At 40.8% G+C, this 23891-nt stretch overlaps 1 protein-coding gene across 4 annotated transcripts in view; it reads right to left on the bottom strand.

The window, feature by feature from the left end:
• NEBL (nebulette) overlaps nt 1–23891 on the bottom strand; it is a 336315-nt gene that overhangs the window by 25706 nt on the left and 286718 nt on the right. Inside the window, exons 15-26 of one of the 4 annotated variants that reach the window (XM_045787423.2) lie at nt 22976–23086; nt 22669–22779; nt 19517–19621; nt 17275–17367; nt 14459–14551; nt 11883–11975; nt 10476–10568; nt 9135–9227; nt 7327–7431; nt 6191–6362; nt 3487–3579; nt 2063–2212 (exon numbers count right to left, since the gene is read on the bottom strand). In XM_045787423.2, the coding sequence (XP_045643379.2) occupies nt 2063–2212; nt 3487–3579; nt 6191–6362; nt 7327–7431; nt 9135–9227; nt 10476–10568; nt 11883–11975; nt 14459–14551; nt 17275–17367; nt 19517–19621; nt 22669–22779; nt 22976–23086 (1312 nt within the window). The remainder of the gene's footprint in view (nt 1–2062; nt 2213–3486; nt 3580–6190; nt 6363–7326; nt 7432–9134; nt 9228–10475; nt 10569–11882; nt 11976–14458; nt 14552–17274; nt 17368–19516; nt 19622–22668; nt 22780–22975; nt 23087–23891) is intronic. The other 3 variants (XM_087857636.1, XM_087857637.1, XM_045787422.2) reach the window with 3 other exon arrangements.

Raw genomic sequence — 23891 nt, 5'->3', positions numbered from 1 at the left:
TCCCTGACATCAAGGCCATATGGAATTCCCCTGTCATACATCTAGTAGCCCCCATGCTCTCCCCTCAGCACCTACTCCGTTCTTCATTATATGTTGGTTGGGTCAGTATCTGTTTAATGTCAGGGTCCCCCACCAAAGTCTAAGCCCCTTAGACCAGGTGTGCCTCTCTTTTGCTCACTGCTATATGCATCGCCAGATCCCGGCTCTTGGCTGGTGTACAAAGAACACTCAATAAATATTTGGTGAATAAACGAATGAAGGCTGTGTTGGATGTACAGAGACGAAGGGGAAGGGTCATTGCTGAAGCCAAGTCTCTAAGGCACATTGCATCAACTCCAAAATGCTGGACTGAGCGATGTTGACTAAGATGGCTCGAAATGTATTCTTGTATTGGCTTTGGGTTTTGTTCATCTCATCGAGCGCCAACATTATTCTGTACCTCCAGAACCACAGAGGACCCTGAAGGGAGAAATCAAGAACCGCAAATCCAAAATCAAAATACTCACGAAGTCACTGAACCCTCTGCTAGAGAAGCAGTCACAGAAAGGGGAGATCACCCACGTCTATCTTATCTCTAAGAGAGCAAAACCAATTGACAAATTCTTCACTAGAACCATAGAGAAAGGAGATCATTTAAAACTTTCTAGTAAGGTGGGATCTTAAAAAGAAAAAAAAAAACAAAGCAAACTCATAGAAAGAGTAGAAAAGTGGCTGTCGGGCTGGGGGTGGGGAACACGGAGAAGTTAGAAAGGGGTGCAAACTATGGGCTGTAAATGAATAAGCTCTGAGGCTCTCACGTCTAACATGGCCACGATGGTTGACAACACCCAACACTGTATTGTCTAGTTGAAGTTTGCTAGGAGAGTAGAACGTGAATGTTCTCTCGCACCCAAATGAAAGAGAACTATGTGAGGGATGGATGTGCTAATTACTAGACGGGAGGCGGGGTGAGGAGTCCCTTCCCAACGTGCTCATACATCAGATCATCCCGGTGGACACTTCAGATATCTGACAGTACCTCAGTAAAGCTGAAACATCAAAGAAAAAAAGAAAAAAAAAAAAAAAACACCTTTCTACAGAGCTGAGGCCAGCCTCAACGCATAATTTAAGATGTACAGGATGTAACTGCTTTTCCCTTCCTGAGTGCTTTATTCGAACAAATGGAAAAAACAATCACACAACTGCAAGAGTGCTCATGGTCTCATCTGGTCTTCAGTCACTTTACTTTTTCCCCATCCCCCAACCCCCCATGTGAAGTTGCTCACCATCAAAACTGCCTGCCTTAGGGATTGATTTCAGCGCTCTGACCTCTGCGGTTTGAAAAGGAAATTCAGGATTCCAGTAGTTCTTACACATTTCTGGCCCCTCACCCCACTGCCCGTAGCGCTAAAATGTGGCCGCACTGTAGTCTTAAACGTCAATAAGACCTTTATCCGCAGGATTAGTTTAACATCCCAAACAATTTCAACTAAAAGGTCTAGACCTAATCCACCAGCTTGGATGCAGAAAACAGAAGAGAGGATGACTACAGGAAATATAGGGAAGATTATTAACAATCAATAGTGTTTTCCACTTAAAAAAAAAAAAATCCCATATCTCAAGTATCACATCCAATTTGTTTTAGGCAAGATCTAGCTCGTCTGCAAATGTGTAGCAATACTGCAATGCACACAGATTCGGAGCAACCCCTCTAAGCCGCTCAAATATAACTGTACAATTTTGTATAACCAGATACAAAAGCCACAGAACTCTAGTGTCCCCTCGCGCCACGTACGTCTACCACGTCCAACGGTGAAACAGACTCACGTGGCAGCTCCCACGCCCCTGTGGTCATTAAAGATCCACTGGCAGTGAAAACAATGAAGTGAGACAGGAAAAACAAACATGCAGAAATGCAAATTAGTAGTTTAAAAGCAAAGGACTCAAACTTTCTAAACATAATTTAAAATTTTCGAATACACCCAGGCTACGTGTCGGTGCAAAGGTGAAGAACGTTAGACGCACTTGGGACATGTTTACAAAAATGAATGATTATTCTCTGAGACTGGGTAATGCTTGCTACCTCCTTCATCCGACGGTCTGGTTCCCTCACTGCAGCACGAAAAGCTAGGGTAAATCTCAGATATTTCTGATTTGTCATCTCCGAGACCTGTACCAAAAGTACTGCTCGAGTGAGATCGGGAACGGTGTCTCCTATAGTGATTCGCCTTTTCTATAGTGGAGGGAAAATATTCAGATTTGTGGTTAAGTGACTTGAAGAACAAAAAAAAAAAAAAAAAAAAAGAAAGGAAAAGAAAAGAAAGAAAAAATAAAAGTTAAACAAGGAAGAAAACCCATGTCTTACTAAATAAAATCCCAAGCTCAACTATTATAAGTTCTAGTCGCCTACTACCAAACTTCAGCATTCTGTAGTTTCAAATGTAGAAATGTTGAACAATCATTTATACTCATTGTAAGTCTAGATTTTAAAGGAGAAATGGGGGATGGGAAATTGACAAGAACTAAGAACAACACTGGCAAACTAAAATATTTCTATCAAATATAACGTCTGGTTAGACATAATCATTTTCAAGAATCCCCAAGCATACAGCATTTGTTGCCTTTTCTTTATCTTCAGAAAATTTAATGACAATTTGGCTGATTACGTGGATCAAACTGACTACAAAAGTATTAGAGTCCCTACATTGCCTTGGGCTTTCAATTTCATTAACGTCAGTAATTAAATGTAGAGTTTAAATCAGGGGAGAGAGTCAGACCCAAAGGATATGATACATCTATTTATATTGTTTAAAATAATTGCATAACTGTCAAAGCTTCAGTTTGTTAAACACTATCTGAAAGTCTGAAATGTCAAACCATGCTATCACTGTACCCAAAGAGCCAAACCATTCAGGTTTTGCTTTTAATTAGAAACACAAGGTCTAAATTAAAAGTCAAATAAACTTGCATATCTATACACTATAAATTTTGCACTAAACAAACACTCAGAGATACATTTGAAGTGTACCTAAAAGTCTATTTTTTAACACGTTCATGATGCTGTATAGAAAACCTCCCCACTGTTTTATATATAAATCTTAACATCTACCTTTAAAATGTTGGAATACTGTTTTCCATGAAACAAACCCTCTATGTCTCAGCACTTTAGTGCAGTCCGAATAACTGCATTTGAAAGCCCAGAAAACCTATAAAATCACGTTCACTAATGAAAAGCAGACATCAGGAATCTCTGGACACCTTTCTAAGTGAATCTAGAACAAAGGAGTCTAAGATATATTAAAAAGCCCTTTTGCAAAGTCTGTTTTCATAAATGATTAATGGTATTTTAAAGCAGCATAGCATTTTTGTTTGTTTGTTTGTTTTTCAAAACCTCAACTTTTAAATTTACATCACACAGTTGGTACCATGAGCCTCTACCGCTCAGAGTAGCTTCACTCTCAGGACAAAACCACATAAATGGGGAGCAACTCAAAATGTAAGCAGTACCAGAGAGCATATGGAGACTTCTAGACTGAATATTGTCTTCCAGAGGATCAAGGTCGAAGATGGAGCCAGGATCTGTACGCCAAACTTTGAGGTCTTTTACCAAAAGGAAGAAATCAACAAATCAAGAATGAATTTTAAGAAGTCAAGGGCAAGTCTGGAAAAAGATACATGTCATAAGCACACCAGTAATAAGCGAACTCATTGCACTGCAGACTTCGGAGGAGAACAAAGGGACAGTCACATTCACAAGGATTTAATAAGAAAACTTTGCGAGCAGACTTCAGTTGCCTGGTTTGTTCTTCATTGACCTTCCGTCTGGAGCCTTTGACTCATCACCCAACACACCAGACAACTCCCCGCACCCCCGAACCCCCAACACTTGTGCCCTCCACACGCTGAAAGAGGTAAAATGTTTGATTTAAGCTCCCGATCAAGGACACGTGAGTAATTCATAGGAAGTGACTGAGAGGTTTTTGTCCGAGAAAACGAAGAACAAAAACTTCTCTCCCCAAAACAAGTGTTTGAAATGCAGGTAAGGGGCAAGCCCAGCTTTCATTGGAAGCTGGTGAGCACAGGCTAACCCACACAAGACACATTTCTTGGAAAAGAGCAATAAAGCACGGCACTGAGCAAGGGAGGGTGAGGGATGGAAAGATGAGCAAGGAGCAACTTCCTGCTCTCAAGGGACCAGAGGTGCGTTCACTGCCATCCTTAGCAATCAGACCTGAGCAAACCAATTCACTCTCCTATTTGAGTTGGAGGCAAAATCCAAATACAATAACTTCCAGGTTTACCCGTGTCTCCAACTAATGGTGCTCATGTCCTAACATGATCTGCTCAGTGCTGTATTCACAGCAGGAGAGTGAAAAATCTAGCTACGGACAGAAACGGAGCTTGAGTAAAAACAATTAATGAATGGAGCTGGAAGCGGAGCTCCTAGTGTCTGTCATTAGTATTACGTGCCGAGCACGACCGTCCATCACAACATAACTCACTTAGGCTTCCTACCATATTTAAGTAGGTGCTCTTACTATCCTGTTTTATAAATAGGGAAACTAAGGCATAGAGAGATCAAGGTAGCCTGACCACGGTTACACAACTAGTCCATAGCAGAGCCTCCAGCAAAAATAGAAGCAGCACAACTTGGCTTAGTCTGAATTGCTCAGAAGATCTCCAAACCTGCATTTCCCTGCCTGACTCAGAAGTTTGCTTGTTGAATGTACTTCACTTTGTGGCTTCATAGGAAAGTCCTCAATGGAAAACAGTCTCCCCCACTAAGAAGAAATCAAGTGGCTTCCAGATGACCCAGTAAGGGAATAATTTAGAGACATATATGTTGAATTTTTTAAAAAATAATAATAATTTCTATCCCAAAGGTAGTGAGTACTGAATTCTGAGAGCTCGAAGTCTAGACAAACTCCCAGTTTCTAACAAGAATTTTGCCATCATTCTGGGCCCCTGATCTAGGGAGGAGGACCCCAGTGTAAGCTGTGTAGACAGTCAGCGTTTCCATCCTTGAGGGATGAATCGGACCCTCTGTACTCACTATCCCTTATGAGATGTTAAGCCAAAGCAATGAAATTAAATCCATGTTACTTTCAATGAAAATATCTCAACCCATCCATTCAACCTAATGCGATCCTTTTACACAATCACCTTTGGAAGATGTGCAGAGCTATCAGTAGTGTGCACATATGTGTGGAATTCCTCTGTGGAAAGGACTTTCAGATTCGCTTACTAATCATTCGAGGAACTTAACGGCCCGACTTCAGTACCGTTGTTTCACATTAAGACATTACCCAGTCAGGTAGAAACACACTTCCCTCACCCAGCCCACCTCTAAATGGCCTTTCACTAGCTCCAAAAAAATAAGCTCTTCCCTGTGAAGATGAAGCTAACCTAACGCTAAGGTTATCGACGAGCATGCGGAATGGGTTCCCAAAATATTATCTGAGCTTTAGGATTGGACTAGCTACAAAAATTCAGGCAATAGTCATTTGGAAGTATGGGTCGTTGATTTATATTGAAAAGTCAACAACTGCCTTTCTAGCCCTAACCCTGGGGTGATCACTGCTGTCTCAGCTACCATTCAACACTTCGTTCCTAAGATGTTCCCAGATGGACAAGAAGGAACAGCGAGGAGAGAAGTTTCCTTTGTCTCAGATTTATGGTGCTGGTAGACAGCTCCCGAATATCCCCATTCAGAGATAGTATTCAAAAAATACATAAGCTATTCATATTATGAATACCATCAGAATCTCTTTGGTACTTTTATTTGTGGTAAAAGGACAGAAAGGGGATTATTTCTGTTTTTTCTGTCCCCCATGTAGACGATGTCTGCAGTACAATGCATTGATCCAGAACATAAGCGAAAGGAAAACAAAATAATTGCTCAACCTTTGTTACCACTCATGTCTGATATTTGGGCTGCGTCTTTGCTTAACAAGTAAGAACACCCTTAAGAACAGAAAGTTATTAAAGACAGAGAAAGTCCAATCATAGAAAGGATTGGCACTGATACCTGGCAAGTACCATGGATCCCATTCAACATGGTGCCAACAGTAGCACTTAGCCTGGTTCGTTTTCAGTTGGGCGCCACATCAAACATTTGAGGAGTCTCATGAATGAGGAGGCCGATTCAAAAGCTAGGCCAAGGACGATGTTTTTGACTGTGCGGACCTGCTGAGAAGGACCGTCAGCTTACCGACAATGATTCCAGGTCTCCTGTCCATCTCCACGATGTGAGGGTGGACACCTTTGTAGGCCGCATCACTGACCACCTGCGTGTTCTTCCTCACTCGCTCGGTCACGGGGTCATCTACAACAGGAGTAAAGCCCCTTCCCTTTGTCTTTTCAAAGTCTTCATGATATTTTACCTGAAAAAAGGGAAAACAGCATGAACTCAAACTGGAATTTCCTGATGGTTACGTACCTCATAAAATTTTGCTGTGGCAGCTGTATCTAGATTATTTTCCACATATTTGTATCTTTTCCAATTACTCCAAAAATAGTGTCTGAAATGTCAGCTTCCTAACATCAGAAATCAAGTGCTGATACTTTCACAATGTTTTTCATCATTATGGTTAACAGCTCTTTTAAATTTATATAAACCAGTATATCAATGAGAAGGTTTGAAAGATATATATATATATATTTTAATCCTGGTGATTTCCTAAAATGTACTAACTTAGGTACAAATTAATTTTCTATCTTTGAACCTTTAATAGGTATTAAAATGATATGTTATTTCCACACAATTACCCAAGAAAACAGTATTATTTAAAATTAGATTGAGAGTTACAAATAGTTATATATGATTTTTGTATATTATTACAAAAATGGATATATATACTTCAAAACATACACTTCTTTCATATTCTGAAACTGGATCTGTAAATTTTACTATAGATCACTGAATTGAACACTTTAAATGAATAAACCTTATGGCATATAAATTGTATCTCATGCAATTGCTTTAAAAAACATACACAGTTTTTATATCCTTTGCAACATGTAAATATACCAAACTCTACCTTAAAATTTATTGAAAAGAAGTCCAAGCAAACGTTTTTCATAAAACGCATTTATAGTAGTCATGTTAGAAATAAAAACACACCCAAAATATCACTGAGAAAAATTACTTTATTAGACTAAATATGTCCATTACATTTCAGTGTGATTAGAAAGTCCCCCCAAAAAGATGGGCCCATCCACGTTTTGCTTTTCGTTCATGCTTTGTTAGTTATCCAGATTAATGGTGAACGACGCCGTCAGTACACCGGGTGGGGCCATTCCTTAGTATGTTTTAGTCATGAGAAGCAGCAGCTGGTTGTACCCTACCATTGAAATATGGTTTTGTGCTTCTTTGACATATCTCAGACCAGGGGTATCTAAAATCAGACTTGGTCTACCTTTCATCTGTTTATGGTCCTGGGTATATTTTACCTGCAAAGTAAATAGTAGAACGTACTTAACAATAAGAAAATTATAAGAAAAAATATTACGTAACTTTTCAAACTCTCCGAATGAGTGACACACATACAACGTAGTCCCAGTTCTTTCCCAGGGAAGTTGTTCAGTGAATTACCTGTTATTCTAGAGTAACAATCTAAAATTTTACTCTGTGGGGCGCCTGGGTGGCACAGCGGTTAAGCGTCTGCCTTCAGCTCAGGGCGTGATCCCGGCGTTATGGGATCGAGCCCCACATCAGGCTCCTCCGCTATGAGCCTGCTTCTTCCTCTCCCACTCCCCCTGCTTGTGTTCCCTCTCTCTCTGGCTGTCTCTATCTCTGTCAAATAAATAAATAAAATCTTTAAAAAAATTAAAAAAGGGGCGCCTGGGTGGTGCAGTCGTTAAGCGTCTGCCTTCGGCTCAGGGCGTGATCCCAGCATTCTGGGATCGAGTCCCACATCAGGCTCCTCTGCTGAGAGTCTGCTTCTTCCTCTTCCACTCTCCCTGCCTGTGTTCCCTCTCTCGCTGGCTGTCTGTCAAATAAATAAATAAAATATTTAAAAAAAAATAAATAATTAAAAAATTAAAAAATTAAATAAAATAAAATAAAATTTTACTCTCAAAGTTCACCTTGCAAAGCTAAAGCAAAGACAACCTAACTCTCTCTATGAACCGAGAACAGATGTGTGAATGACCAGTATCCACTAACAATGTAGTCAGGAAAAGTGGTTATCACACTTACACAGGGAAAACCCAAACCAAATGAAACCTAAGTGTATTTTCCTGTTTCTAGGATCTCCCCATTTTCCACCATAACGCTGTTGAAGAATGCCTACCAAGCCCAAGCCTCCCTCTATTTCCTTTTATTTTTTGCCCACTGTAGAGGATAGGAAACGAGGTGTATCAAATTGACTTTCCTTCTAAGCAGCCACAGCTTAAAGGTAATTTATGTCAAGTACAGTCAGCATCTCTGGGCAGAAATGCCGCTGGAGAGCTGTAAACTGTATCAAAACCTAAATGCTGATTCCCAGGCATAAGAAAGCTCTTCTCGAGGGCTGACCAGCAGACACTGCTCTTTATGAAGCTGCTTCTGCATGACATTAGGATAGCGATTACTGAGGACCTGAGCACATCTGAGCAATCCGGAACTGAAGCCCCGATACTTACTAAGAGAAAGCATACTGCCCAATAAGACACTGAGGCGCACATGGGACTTAATGAGTAACTGAATTCTATATTCAATGCATTGAAAGATTTTCTTTTTCCTCCATATCCTTACTCTGGAGTAATGAGTCATTTCTGATTTTGTTTTGCTGAGAACATTTAACAATCCGAAGTCAATGGAATACATCTGCAAAATGACACTTGTGTAACTTACACATCCAAGACTTTACCACTTTCAAAGACACTGGCTAAAATAACATGAATCACTGTTTAAATGAGCATGATATAGTTTAAAACTAAGCTTGGAATGTAACCATTGGTCACATCTGGAAATAGCAATGAAGGGTTGCAGGATAACGTCAACTTTTGCAATGGAAGTCATCTGAAATCACACATGTACTTACGGCATGTATCACAAATGTTGCCTGAAAATACATTTTATTTTCACAAGAAAAAAAAAAAAAACCAGGGCTGTAAGTAAATAATAATGGACGCATCCTTTGTAACAGACCAAAATGAATAAAACCACTTGCCGAACTAATATTTTCTTGGTTCTTCTTCACTCTTTCCATTTCAGGAGTTACACTTAAAGATGTAGCTCTTCCCAGTTGACCTTTATAATAAACCTATCATTTCAGAGAATAAAAAATAGGAGTACTGTGAATCAATTCAACTAAATAAGAGTCTCAGGGTAGCTATTTTAAAGAGCTAGCCAAGAAAGGGAACTATGAGAAAAGAGAATGCTATCTACAGGGCACCATATTTAAAATGCTTGCATCTAAAATCAATCTATTTTCATTCATCCCGTAGCATGAATCCCTGCGAATGAAGTCACTGTGAATGTATTCAAATACATGGGCATACCATCAGTAAAGCTGTCAGAAGCATCGTATCACAAAGGAATATGAGAAGAAATGTCTTCACGGATATTACTTAAAGGTACTCCTACCCATACACTGTCACGATTTGTCAGTAATAAACTGTAGCAGAACTTTGAAAAGATTGCCTAAACAGGTGACCAACGTCATCCGCAAAAAGGCCGGCGTGCTTCCCACTACCCCATTCTTCCTTCTTGGAACCACGTTCCTTTCTGAGACTAGCAGAGTAGTGTCAACCGTGATTCTAAATATATCGGGAGAAGATGAGCATCTGCTTCTCCAAAACACCGCTGTGAGGAAAGGTGCCACACAATGGCCTGCCTTTGTTTTAGAAGCTGCTCCTAAGACTTTTAAAGGTTTGAGGAAGAAAAGATTCCTTTGAACCTCATAGATTTCCAGATTTCCCCTTCCAGAGAACCCAATCTATATGTTAATGACTTCAAAGAAGGATTCTCTCAGTGAACCACACCCACGGATTACATAAACAGAAGGGGGTAACGAACAGGCCAGGAGTTGGTGCCTGAGTAAAAACTCAGATCCCATGTGATCTCGTCAGACATGCATGCTCTATCATTCCCCCCAAGACATCGCCCAAAAATAAAGCGACACTAGCGGGGAGTGGGCCATGGGAGTGGACAGGAACACATATGAGTAGGAAAGGCAGTGGGAAAGCTTATCTGAAGGGCCAGGATACTAGTGGCCACCACTGCATCCCTTTGGGGACCCACAGCAACTGTCAGCATGCAGACAAAATGAGAGGGACACACAATAATCGATAGACAAAAATCATACTGGTGGTCACTGGGAACTCTAGAACACGGAATGCTTGGCTGTACCCCCCCACACCTCAGACCCTGCAACCTTCCAAGTAAACTGGCAGTCAACAGAGAGCAGAATTATCAACTCAAGGTTATGAAATGTTATCAACACCATCCTTCATCAACATGTTGATAATACGTTCGCTATCATCAGAAAGAAAAGCGACTAAGGTCGCACATTGCTGACGTTCTTCTGGTTTTCTTTAGCTCTCTTCAGCTCTGGTGGATCGGAAATCGCAGTTGCCTGTTTAATTTCTCCTTTGTATTTCACCTGCAGAGGATAAGCGAGAGTTTTAATAGATGGTAGAATGGTCTCCCCCCGCACACCGCAGAGGAGGACCTCAAAGTTGACCCTATCTTTACACGTGTTCCCCCCCTGTAGCTAGACTTCCACCTTTCAGCTCATCCCTACACCTGGCTCCTGAGTCTTCTGATGTGGCCAGCACAAAATGTCAGCCCTGCTTCTTTACAAGGGTCTTTCAATAAATACTTTGCTCTTCAATACTGAAGCTAACTGCAAATTCCATAACTAAAAGCTGTGGAAATATAAGGGTAAAGGAGAAACAACAGAATGAAGTCACGGCAAGAGAACCATAGTGAGGTTGCCCAGCAGCCTGGTGAAGGCCATTTACTCTCCTTCTGACCCGAGGCTTTCAAACGAAGCAAAAGACCCCTCGCTCCTACCACACTCCAGGGGTATTTTAAGAATAAAGCAGTGTTCGGCCTGATTTCTTCCTCCACCTAGAAGAACTCACACTCAGATTTTAAAGCCTTTCACAATTCTTTGTTGGGGGAGAAGGTTATTGTTTATTTTGGTACAAGTTCCACAAACGTGTCCCAAAAAATGGGAAAAATAACTAGTATGGGGCACCTTTGAAAGGGATTTCTGAATTGAGGGAGGCCTGGATTCAAATCCCAGCTCTGCCCTTCAAACTGTGGGTCCCTGGCATGTCCTCTGACCTCCCCAAGACTCAGTTTCCTGCACTTACAAACCAGAGACAAATCGTGCCAACCTCATGGGTTCACATAAAGCAGTAAGCACATGAGCCATATGTAGGGGTACCTCCTGGTTGTTAACTCTCACTGTTTTATTAGCAATAAATTACTGGTGATCGACTAATGTGTTCCATTTTATTTATAGGTTCCGTGCCCCGACACTATGTCTTTGAACCCCAGCGAAGCCAGGTCTTCTTTTGCTCTATTCTAACAGATAACTTTTTTTCCCCCTCAGATTGACAATAGACCCACTTCTCTCCGGGTCCTTCCCTGACTGTAGAGATTTACCGACTCAACTAGGAGGTCCGTGAGGATAGGAACTAGCTCTCACCCCTCTTTGTGTACCAATAGAATGCCTGGCAGATTGGGGTGCTACCTGAAGATTTCTTGAATAAACAACCATGGCTAAATTACAGCAAGACAGTCCCACATTTCCTGGGTCACAGGAGAGAACCAAAGTTCATGCCCTTGAGCACGTGACTGTGAAAGGGAGCATCGAGTCCGTGGAGGTCTTAAGCTTTTCAGAGAACACCGTGAAGAATAAAAACGCACAATGCTGGACAATAGAGGAGAACACAGAGCCACTTGCCGTACTCAGTTGTTCCTGGTTTCTCTTCACCCTCTCCATCTCTGGCGTGACACTCACGGGCGTGGCTCTGTGGCACTGCTCTTTGTACTGGAGCTGCGAGGCAGGGTGCAAGACGGTGTGGAGTTACGCAAAGAGGTGCGCACCCATCACCCGGAACAGACTAGAAGGAATGCCACGTGGCTACAGAGCATTCATGAGCATCGCAAAGTGAAATGTGTGTCACTAACAGACATCTCCATCACGCTCATCCCAGACTCCAAGCCCCTTCTTGTCCTCATGTTTTGAAGTCCACCTTTTGGCAGTGCTTCTTCGAATTGTATGATGGATCAGTGGCCTGAGTTTTGTGGTTATCAGGAATAAGAATTCACCCCTTCTGTGAATTCATTTCTTCATAACACTAAAGCAACACTATCAAATTATCATGTTATATTAACAGTAAAAATTGTCCATTCTCATCATTAGCAAGGAGGGCTGCCCCCGCCCCATGTTTGCACCTTCGTGACAGACTGTTGCTAAGGAAACACACCCCGAACCTCAAAGTTTCCCTTCTCCACAAAGTTCCCACACTGGCAGGCCTGCGCTCTGACTAGCATTCTGGAAATCTGCCTGACCTACTGCATAAGAGGTGCTCTTTCTTGGCTGGGAGGATCAGACCCCAACTTTTGTGGTCAGCTTTCCAGCTAATTCCAAAACACCCCAGGAAATAAATGAGCACCCAGCACAAAGAAACAGAACGGCATGTCTGTCAAATGAATTTTTGACAGGCAAACAGTAAAACTGCAGGTTAAAATCCTATTATGAGGAACTCCACAGGGACAGTCTTAATGATTTTCTGGAATTTAAATTTAGTGGAAGGGAATTTTTTTTCTTGCAACACATCACAAGACCTGCGGGGCCTGCAGATAAAATGGATTTGAGCTGCGCAGCCTCAGCCGCGAATGTGACCGTGAAGAGAAGCTTGATTGGGCGGGAAATAAACGACGAAGGGTCAGGCCCCTTCCAGGGGACTGCTTTCCTCATGGGGCGCCTTTCTTTGTGCCGGGCAATGTAGTTGCGAGTTTAGGCAGACTCTGTGTTTGGGGTAATGAATTGTCTCAGTAAAAGTGAGAAAAGGCCCAGTGTAATCTCTACCGATGACGGGATACAAGGACAGATTCCTCCGGGTGGAGCTCGGAGGGGGAAAATGTCTGCTGACCGGCCTGACGGATGTGGAGAAACTACGGTAGCCACTTGGCAGTGGAAGTGAGTTTGGGGACGTCAAGCTGATACTGGTGACTCTTCCTGTCTTGTTTTCATCCATTCAGAAACATGCTAACTGTGGGGCGCCTGGGTGGCTCAGTCGTTAAGCGTCTGCCTTCTGCTCAGGGTGTGATCCCGGCGTTCTGGGATCGAGCCCCACATCAGGCTCCTCCACTGGGAGCCTGCTTCTTCCTCTCCCACTCCCCCTGCTGTGTTCCCTCTCTCACTGGCTGTCTCTCTGTCAAATAAATAAATAAAATATTTTAAAAAAAAAGAAATATGCTAAGTGCTCTCCAGGCAAGATCTCACTTAATACTCTAGCCCCTATTTCATAGATAAGGAAGTTGAGACTGGGAGAGGTGGGTGGTTTATAAAGGTGATACAGCAAGTAAGGGCTGGAGCTGGGATCCAGCCAGCAGACCAGGGTCCACATTCTTCCCGAGACTCCAGTATGGTCCCAATTCCTACCATGTGTGCACCCCTCACCATATGCCAGGCTGGCTATCAAGCGTGCTATGATGGCCAATATTAGTCTTTCATTAAATTAACTCACTATTATTTGCAAATAAAGTTATTTTAAGGAGTGTTATGGTTCTCTGACACATTGAAAACTACCAACATTTCTTCTAGAAAAAGGAAGAAATTTAAACAATTTAACTTGCCTTCTTAGGGCCCGAATTACGACTTGTTTCTGCACCATCAGGTCCTTGCCACCTCTTACCCCACACACTCATCACACTAAACCTTCCCCTCCTTGACCCAGACGTGGACCCGGAATAGATTCGGTTTGCTCTGCCAGGAAGGCGCCTCCTCACGAAATCCACCCCAACTTTTATTAATCCTTCAAGATCTAACTCAAATGTTACTCTTCCTCCAAGTGTCTTCCTCTCTCTCTCATTGCCTTCCTTCTCTGCATTTCCATAGCACTTTGCAAAAGGAATCATTATTTATCATTAAATGAGACACTGCATGTAACATACTCCACGAGCATAGTAAATAGTAAATATTAATTATCGTGATAGCCTTTCATGCATTATGGGTATTTATTCCCATGTCTGTTTCTCCTAGAGACCTGGGGAAGTCTCACTCGGCTTTGAATTTCCCCGAACAAGAATTAGGCAGGCATTCAGTAACACGTCCTTTGATGCATAAAGGCACACAGGAGGTGTCATGCTAGCCCAGCCTAAAGATGGGGGGAATCTTAGCCCCACCTTTCAAGACCTGGCCTCCTGCAACAGTCCGCATGTCCTGGGACTTCACCTTATACGTGACACACCCTCATTGTCTACTGCGATTCAATAAAATAGAAAACGGTACTCAAAGAACTATGATCACACATTGCTGACGTTCTTCTGGTTTTCTTTAGCTCTCTTTAGCTCTGGAGGATCGGAAATGGCCGTTGCCTGATTCATCTCTTCTTTGTATTTTACCTGCATTATGTATTTAAAAAATAAGATGGTAAATTATTAAAAACAAAACAAAACAAACAAATCAAACACACAAAAACAATGTGGCTTAAAAGCAATGCAAGGCTTAAAAGATAGGTAAGAAATCTGCATTAATAACTATTACACAGTTGAATTTTTTTTACTTCAACAGTAATTTTCCTTCAGTGGGAACACAAATTTTTATTTTATGGGATGACGCTTTCAGGATTCGTTTATCCTAAAGTGCAAATAAACTCATATCTAATCACCTAGTCATCACCATAGGAGTTATTTAATTAAAATAAGCAAATGTTGCTTATGAAAATAAATTTTATCATTAGGCAGATACACAAAAAACCTTGGAAGTCATCGTAAGTAATATAGTAACTTGTAAGTTTCTAGCCAAAAAGCAGTTTCTACTTATTAATGTGTGAATTTAAATGTATCATGGATTTAAAGGCAAAAGCCAAACCGTGCTAGCTACAGAGTCTTGGGAAGACTGCTTATCTGGGTGAGAGCATACAAATATACAGAATAAGGAAAAAAATAGTGGCCACAATTAAAGAAGAGAAAGAGGAAGATGGAGGGAAATGTACAAAAAAGCAGAGGCCATGATCACTATCGGAGGGTCAGTGGCAGGAAGTCAGGATGTGTCTTCTACCCACAGAATCACGTTATACAAATCCAGCCTACATCCTGGCACCCACTTTATTCAAAAGTTCTTCCTTCAAACCTATTTAGAGGAAGATCAACCAGACAAAAATGGTAATGCCAACACACGGTTATGCATGAGACAAGAAACAGCTCTTTAAACTTATGAAATGATTAGTAATGCCATCGTATCAGGTGGTATTTTAATATGTCTAAAATTCATGGAAGATTAGATTCAAGAAAAAGGACACACATAAATATTTATATGGAGCAAATGCGGGCAAGACTTAAGAGGCACACGTTGAAATTTAGCAAAGACTGAAATCTACACAAACCAGGTTTTAGAAATCACTTGGTAATGTTAAAATGATTAAGGCTGAAATCCACGGTGACAGTCACAAAGAAATGGTACCTACGTATCTTAGATACCATCTAAGTCATGGTAGCCGTAGATTTAATATGAGTAACAATGGCAATATGAGTCCAGATTCGAAACAGTTAAATTGGGAATACAGTGAGAAAGACCACCTCTAAATAAGATTCAAAAATAGTTCTTAACGGGGAAAGCTAATAGCTAAAAGGCTTGTACAGTGGAGGTGGAAAATGTCGAGATCTTTAAATGTTAGAGAATCATATCTTGGCTTGACAGATCTGGCTAATCTTGAAAGGGCAACTTTCCATTTGAATACTAAGCAGGAGTTTATGGCCCAACCTTATAGAAATACAGAACTATGCGTTTATTGTTTGCTAGAAGAGGCAGCGGAACGCTGGAAAAAGAAATGATATACCGTACTACTTTGCGTGATTTTCCTCGGGTGAGAAGCTAAACGTGATTAAAGATGAACATTTGTGTTTTTCATATGACCCTAAACTAATCAAAATGAAACAGTCATTTTACTGTAGGCAATGGAACTGCATACTACAGAACATTTATAACATTGTATTTCAGTACACTGATGGGTACATTTCAAATATTATCATTTGAAAGTGAAGGAAACAAACAGTTTATCCTTCTCTGCCAAACTAACTTCCCCACCAGATCCCCACGTTGCCTGACACAGGCTCTCGCCATAGTGGATCAGAACACATTTGTACCTCACCGTAAGCTCTTTCTCCTCGTGCTTTCTTCAGGAGACAGCTTCATTCATGCTACAGAAATTTTATCGCACTGGTATTCTGCAGATTTTCTGACGTATGTTTTACGACAGCATTACCTTGCCTTTCTTACTCTTTCTCCACAAAAGCCCATGCACTCTCATATTCTAGAATGCCACATAACTCAGGAGAGTTATGTGGCAGATTCGTCTAACTGGAGCTGTTCTACTTGAATTACTTAAAGGCTTTGCCTCCAAGAGTGAAGGCAAAGAGAAAGGTCAAGAAGGGGATTGCAGGAAAGAACCTTTATGACTTCCTCAACAAGAAACTAAATATACTACATATCCATGGAAGAATTCCTGTTGGTAAGGATAGCAAGTCTCTGTTGTAAATGTCAAACACCAAATGGAAAAGTTTTTACCCATAACAGTAAGCACCTCCTCTATCCTTCCCCCCTAAGCTCAAAGGGAGTTGGAGGGTAAGTTATTTTACAAATTATAGTGAAGGTGCATGTTTTTGCTTTGCTGGAAGCTGGAAGAAGTAGAAGGCAAACGGGGCCTTTGAAAGCTTCTCTTAAGTCACCAAATAAATGTACTAAGGGCCTTTAATCATTCTGCAGGGTAAAATTTCTTTCCTCCGAGTTGTGGAGAGGTACTGAAATTTATCTTTTCTCTGAAAAATTTAATACAGTTAAAATCCTGTTCAAAAGTTGAAATCTAATCCTAGATTTCATTACTGGACTATTAAAGTGATCTATCTCTCGTGCACTATGATATATCAAGATGAAATGCTGCTTTAGGTTCAAGGGGAATAAGGCTACAGTTTTCCTTCTGAAAGTGAGACCTTTGATATTTGATGAAATAGCATTTTAACAAAGTGAAGACTAAAAGAAAAAGCAGCCAGTTTAGCACAGAACTAAAAACATTTATCTAGCTCATGTTTGCGTTTGGAAAGGATAATTAATGCTGTAGAGCACTTACTGAACTAATATTCTGCTGATTTTTCTTCACTCGTTCAGTCTCCGGAGTATCTTTTACTGCTGTGCCAGCTCCTACTTCTTTCTTATAAAATACCTTTATTATAAGAGAAGGAAAGAATAACTATAAGCTTATTAGAATTCAGATCCTCGGTCAGAATCTTACAAAACAAAGACCATTTCTCGGGTTCTCAAGTAATGTGAATACAGCTTCTATTTATGAGTAACAAGGTTCTATCAATCAATTCAATAACCCATTATGAGAATAAATGTCCAATTTGGGTCTCACATTCCATAGCATCCCACAGGTAACCCCCCGCTACCTCTTCTAGGGCATGTGTGGTACCCGACGTGGCCACAGATTATTTGGTCTAAGAATGTAAGCTGGCAAACTAGAGTTTCCTTCTTCAAATATAAACACATCGTGTGTGTGTTTGAGAAAAATCAAAGCACATATTATAAAAGCTTACTAAGCGGTATCACTTAATTCAAAAACGGCACGGAGGGGCGCCTGGGTGGCACAGTGGTTGGGCGTCTGCCTTCGGCTCAGGGCGTGATCCCGGCATTGTGGGATCGAGCCCCACATCAGGCTCTTCCGCTATGAGCCTGCTTCTTCCTCTCCCACTCCCCCTGCTTGTGTTCCCTCTCTCACTGGCTGTCTCTATCTCTGTCGAATAAATAAATAAAATCTTTAAAAAAAAAAAAAAAACAGCATGGAATTTTAAGCAAGTGCTAGTCTCCAAACACAAAGATGTCCTCATTCTCTTCAAAGAAAATACTGGCTCTATCATCAGAATCAAAAGTTTATTCAGTCTATTTCCCATCGCTTCTACTTATTTCTTAACCTTCCCACATGTCTCTCCACTCCTACCAGGATTCCACCCCTTTCAAAGACAAAGCAAAACAAAGAAACAAAATGTTCTCCGGAATAGTAGAATAATTATAAGAAAGGCATATGAGGACAGAACTACTCCCTCTGTGAAGATTTGGTAATTCACTGGGCCCTAATGGGGGTTGGGAGAGTACGGCCTCAGAGATGTTTTCCTCCACAAGATAAAAATCTAGAGCACCCTGGAAACACAGGAGATAAGGATGGAAACAGCTTTTTTCCCCTGATCTTTCCTGCCAGCCAGACTTTTCCATTTCTTAGCACACCTGTTCTGAAGGCCCTAAAGGCACCTGACTAGCACACCTTGGAGTTCAGAGTTTGCCAGTTTATTACGAAGTAGAAAATATTCCAAAGATCCTCAGACTTAGTAGAATTTATATTTTGATGAGACATTTACTTAACTACCAAGTGACTAATGAGCCAGTTCTACATAAAAATATTGGCTGCATGGTCAATTTTTAGAATTTTAGAATTCAAATTTGTATATCCATTAAACATAGACTCAGTCCTTTAAATAATGGTTGCAGATACAATTCCTATTCCTCAAAATAAAAATATAAAAGTTTAGGAATCGGTTACAAACTAGTAAATCCCCAAATACGTTATCTATTGCAAATCAGTGACCAGGAAAGAAATCATTTTATAGGATTATTCTCATCTCCAAAGTAAAATCTGTATGGAAGATTAAGACTTCTTTCCTAAGTAAAATTTTAAATTTCAGTTAAAAACAACTCTTGCTTGTACCACAGAAGAAAATTTGAATTTGTAATTCTAAAACAATCATGATAAATTATACATTGTAAGAACATTTGGTACTACTAAAGAGAAACAACAGGCCCAAAATGGAGTCACTTTTATTAAGCCCCATCAAGACTTAATACCTAACCTAATTGCAGTTTCAGCCTCTCCCAAGAGTGGAATTTTAAACCAATCAGTCTGGAATTTCCTGATCTGCACTAAAGACGTAATCTGCATGAGAGACCCCCAACCTTTCTCCCTAGGGGAAGGTGACCTTGTCTGAAGCAATCCTGTCTTTTCTCTTGCTAATAACTTCCTTGTCTTGCCTGTTTCTACCTATCAAAGCCTTACATTCTGTACATCTCTACTGATCGTCCTCTATTTGTTAGACAGGATACTGCTTGATTCATGAATAATTGAATCAGGCCAATTAGATCTTTACATTGACTTGATTGCAAATTTTGGTTCTTTAACAGTACTCTTATTATTTTATAGGAGAAAAGATAATATGTTTGGCAGAAAAGCCAAGCAATGACACAACCAGACAATGAGGGAAAAGGCCCTCCTTCCAGAAACAAAATTTCAAGGTAGCCACTGAAAAGCAGTAATTGCTACTCACCGCACTGATGTTTTGTTGAGTTGTCTTGATTCTCTGAATTTCAGGAGTATCTGGCACAGAGCTATAGTTAGAAAGCATCTTCTCTGCTTCGTCTTTATACTTTTTCTAAAAATATAAACAATATGAATCTGAAACGGTGTGTGTGTGTGTACACATATGAGAGACAGACAGAAAATGATGCTTCTTCTAACTCTACCATTCCACATGGCTCATATCATCATAAATGATATCTTATGATTCAAAACAGTTGTTGATGTGACAGCAAAAATAAAAGGAGTAAGTGAACAGTCCAGGGAAGCAGGCTCACCTCTTCTTAGGCAATGGTTCCCACCCTAGTCTATTCAATATATATTAGGTCTTTGTCCCTATTTCTGACACAGAGCTCCTAAAACCCTCAGAATTCCCTGTGCTGAGAGTGGTTAAAATATCTTTTGTGATGTTAATGAAGCGATTTTTGGACCACACTTAAGGATGGGACTGGTTGCCAGGGGAACCCAACAAGTGATTAGAGGATTGGAACTTTCAGTCCCAATCCCCAACCTCTGGGGAGGGGAGAGGAGCTGGAGGCTGAATCAGTCATCAACAGCCAATGAGTTGATCAATCATGCCTATGTAATGAAGCCTCCATAAAAACCCAAAAGGAGAGTGTTCAGAGAGCTTCCGGGTTGGTGAATGTAGGGAGATTTGGGGGAAATGGTGAATAAACCTGGAGAGGGCTTGTTAGCTCCGTGCCTTCTCCTCACACCTGGCCCTGTGCATCTCTTCCATCTGGCTGTTCCTGTGTTATATCCTTTTATAATAAACTGCCAATCTAGTAAGTTCTGTGAACTGCCCTCGCAAATGAATCAGACCCACAGAGGGAGTCCTGGGAACCTCTGATCTGTAGCCTGTTGGCCAAAAGCACAGGTGGCAAACTGAGTTTGCAACTGGCATCTGAAGAGGGGAGGGGGACCATCCAGTAGGACTGAGTCCTTAACCTGTAGAACTTGGTGCTGGCTTCCAGTAGACAGTGCCAGATCGAGTCAAATTCTCCAATCCCTTGCTGATGTCCGAGAATTGCTTGTTGGTGTGGGGAAGCCTTCACATACATGTGTTGGAATTGGTGACGAGAACCCAGAAGAAACCTACTCTTTCATGAGCAGCCCCAGTCCCTGTTCAGAGTAGCCCTATCGCTCCTGCAAGTAACCTGGCTCTGTATAAGCACTATTTTTCACTTCTGGATTTGTGCTTTGTTTCCTACTTTAGTAAAAGACACATTTGTAAAATGGAAAGATACTAGTATTTCTGTAGTTGAGATTAAAATCTCAATTTTCTGTCTACTAAATGTATTACTATAAGCTCCAATACAATGTAGGCAATACCTTTGACGAGTACCCACATTTAAATAGTCATAGGTATGGTTTGAAATACACATTAACTCATTGAATCAACCCCAAAAACAGAGAGTGTTACTATCCCCTCTTACAGATGGGGAAGCTGAGACACTAGCCAAGAAGTGTCAGAGCTAGGATTTAACCCTGGTATTCTGGGTCCAAAGGCAGTGAAGTTGACCATGACGGCATACTGATGCTTGTTAGGAAAGGTAGTTATTGTTCGTGTTGAGACTCAACACAGCATCATTACAATCTCATAGGTATTCCACTGTATCCTAAGTAATGAAAATTCCTTGAAGTTAGATGTATCCTTCTGTCGCACACAGACAAGGCAACGCTGTTAAGCTAAGGCAGGAATGCTGACAACTCAGGCATCACGGTTTGTAATACTATATTCGTGTGATTATTTGATCATTAAATTATTCATTCCCAAGGGCAAAACCATGTCTAATTTTGCATGTAAGTGGATGGGTGCTCAGAATGTATTTACTGAACGAATGAATGAGATTGGCATTTTTGAGAGGGTAACTTTTCTCCACTGACTCATATGACCTGTTTTATGTATTTATCTTTTTTTTTTTTAATTTATTTATTCAACAGAGATAGAGACAGCCAGCGAGAGAGGGAACACAAGCAGGGGGAGTGGGAGAGGAAGAAGCAGGCTCATAGCGGAGGAGCCTGATGTGGGGCTCGATCCCATAACGCCGGGATCACGCCCTGAGCCGAAGGCAGACGCTTAACTGCTGTGCCACCCAGGCGCCCCCTGTTTCATGTATTTATCTATAATTTTAGTCAGTTGATATAGTTAGAGTCAACTTCTCCAAGTTCAGGGGGTACCAGGACACACAGAGGACAGATGAATGTGCACTTCGGGACCATCCCAACAGCTGTGTCATCTGAGGAGGCTGAGAAGCAGACAACTAACTCCTTTGACATTTGACTCTGTCATCTGCATATGCCCTTTTGAATCAGCAGGTGTTTGGGTTCTGCTTATGTTTTAATCGGAATTTTAACAAATGTGGTCAGATTTTCTTGAAAACTATTTTCATCATAAATCCCATTAATCAAATACAATTCTTGGTCAATTTTCTATAACCATTTTAATTTTTTCATCCCCCTTTACTATTTTTTTCCATTAGGATTCATTCTTTTCCTTGTAAATTTTATAACAAAGACAATATTCACTAGAGAATTTTTTGCCCAGATCAGATATTATCAATAACTTCTTCCATTAACTATAGTCTTTTGTGGTTATATCCATATCCAGCTTTTCTAGAGCTTTTTTTCTAGAGGATGTGTGACAGGTCCACTCGGTAAATTAAATTTTACAAGAAGACAGTTCTTCTCTTAATTTTTAGTTAATATTCAATTTCACCTTCCACCTTGCACAGTTTTATTCATTCTTTGTTGGAGCTGATTATTTCAAGGATAATATTCATTTTGAAATGGTTAAAAGACAAACTCATTTGTAATCTTTTTTATGTAGTGTGAGCACTGGATTCAAGCATGCACTAGTCAAAAACTAAAAATTAAAAAGATCATGGTGTCATTGGACTCAAACAGGGGCGCTCAGACACTCAATAACATCCATTGAATTGAATTTACAGCAGCTGTCCCTTTCATGAGTGAGATCAATCAAGTTTGACCAATAGCTCCTAGAATAGAGTGTACTGACTTTGAATCCAGTGCCCTCCAAAAAATACGTCTTAGAGACACACGAAGCACATGGTGACTGGAGATCAGAAAACAGTATTCTGAGCGTCTTCACTCCCTACCAACCTGGCTATAGATCTCAGATGCCCTCTTGGCTCGCAGTATGTCCGGGATGTCCATGCTCACTTGCATTCCTTTCCCCTTAATTTCATTTTCCAAGTCTTTCTTATATTCTTTCTGAAAAAAAAAAAAAAAAAAACAAAAAAAAAAAACAAAAAATAATCTTCAGAGCTTTGCTTATTAGCCTTCCACAGCAATGCAGATACGTATGTGTTTGAATCTCAAGCCCACACGTGTAAAAATGTCATTTATACTTTTTCCATACACAATTCATCATGTCTGTTGTAAATTTTGTGTCCCGCGGGTTTCTCACCTGGCTGGCCATTTCCGATGCTTTCTTGGCTCTCTGGATATCAGGAGTGTCTGGGCCCACTTGCATGCCCTTCCCTTTTATTTCAGTCTCCAGATCTCTCTTATAGTCTTTCTGGAGAAAACAAAACATGCAATGAGGGCTCCACAAGAATGTAAAAAACTGTGGACAACTGTGATGTCATTTTCACAGCAGGATCATGGCTTTGGACTCTTATTTCTCTTATTTCTATAAAACTAGGAAGAGTTTTAAAACTCGTGGGAGGAACATGGCTTGGAGTGACTTATTCACAAGTAATCAGAAGGCTTCTGTCTACTAACCTGAATTAAGAAAGAAAGCACAGCTAACCAAGGAGGAAGTTTTTCTATTTCAATACAATAAAATTGATCAATTATTGGTTAATGTATAATTCATTTGATGAATATCAGTAAGATATAATTGTAAAACTGTCACGTTTTGCTCTGTAGTGAATAATTATTGCTGGTTTCTTCCTTGGAATCCAACCACTCTTCCCCCCATCCCCTATTTGCTCCCTGATTTGCCACTGGGCAACTCACAGCTCCCCCATGCTAGATCATTCAGCTTGGGTGAGACTGGCCCAAGTCCATGGGTCCTGCTGGGCTCACATAAACCATTATACCCATCCCTGGCCCTTCAAGATTTCTCCAGGGATGAGTGTGATTATTTTTCCACACAAGCTATCAAGAAGCTTTCCCTCTGCTTCTAGATGTGGATGGAGAAGGAAGGAGCCCCAGGAGCTGCTAAGAGCCTCTTTGCAAACAGAAAAAAGCCTGCCTGAGAACTGAAGATAGAAACCGAAACTCAATCACATTGTCTGAGCCCCAGAGCAAGCCGAGCCTAGGGCTTCCTCTACTGTTTGGTTCTAAGAACAATAAATTATCTGCTTGTTTTGAGCAGC

The sequence above is a fragment of the Ursus americanus genome, chromosome 31 (genome assembly GCF_024610735.1).
Source record: "Ursus americanus isolate L20-20 chromosome 31, mUrsAme1.1.p, whole genome shotgun sequence".
Classification (NCBI taxonomy): Eukaryota; Metazoa; Chordata; class Mammalia; order Carnivora; family Ursidae; genus Ursus; species Ursus americanus.
This window is presented reverse-complemented; position numbering and strand designations above follow the sequence as displayed.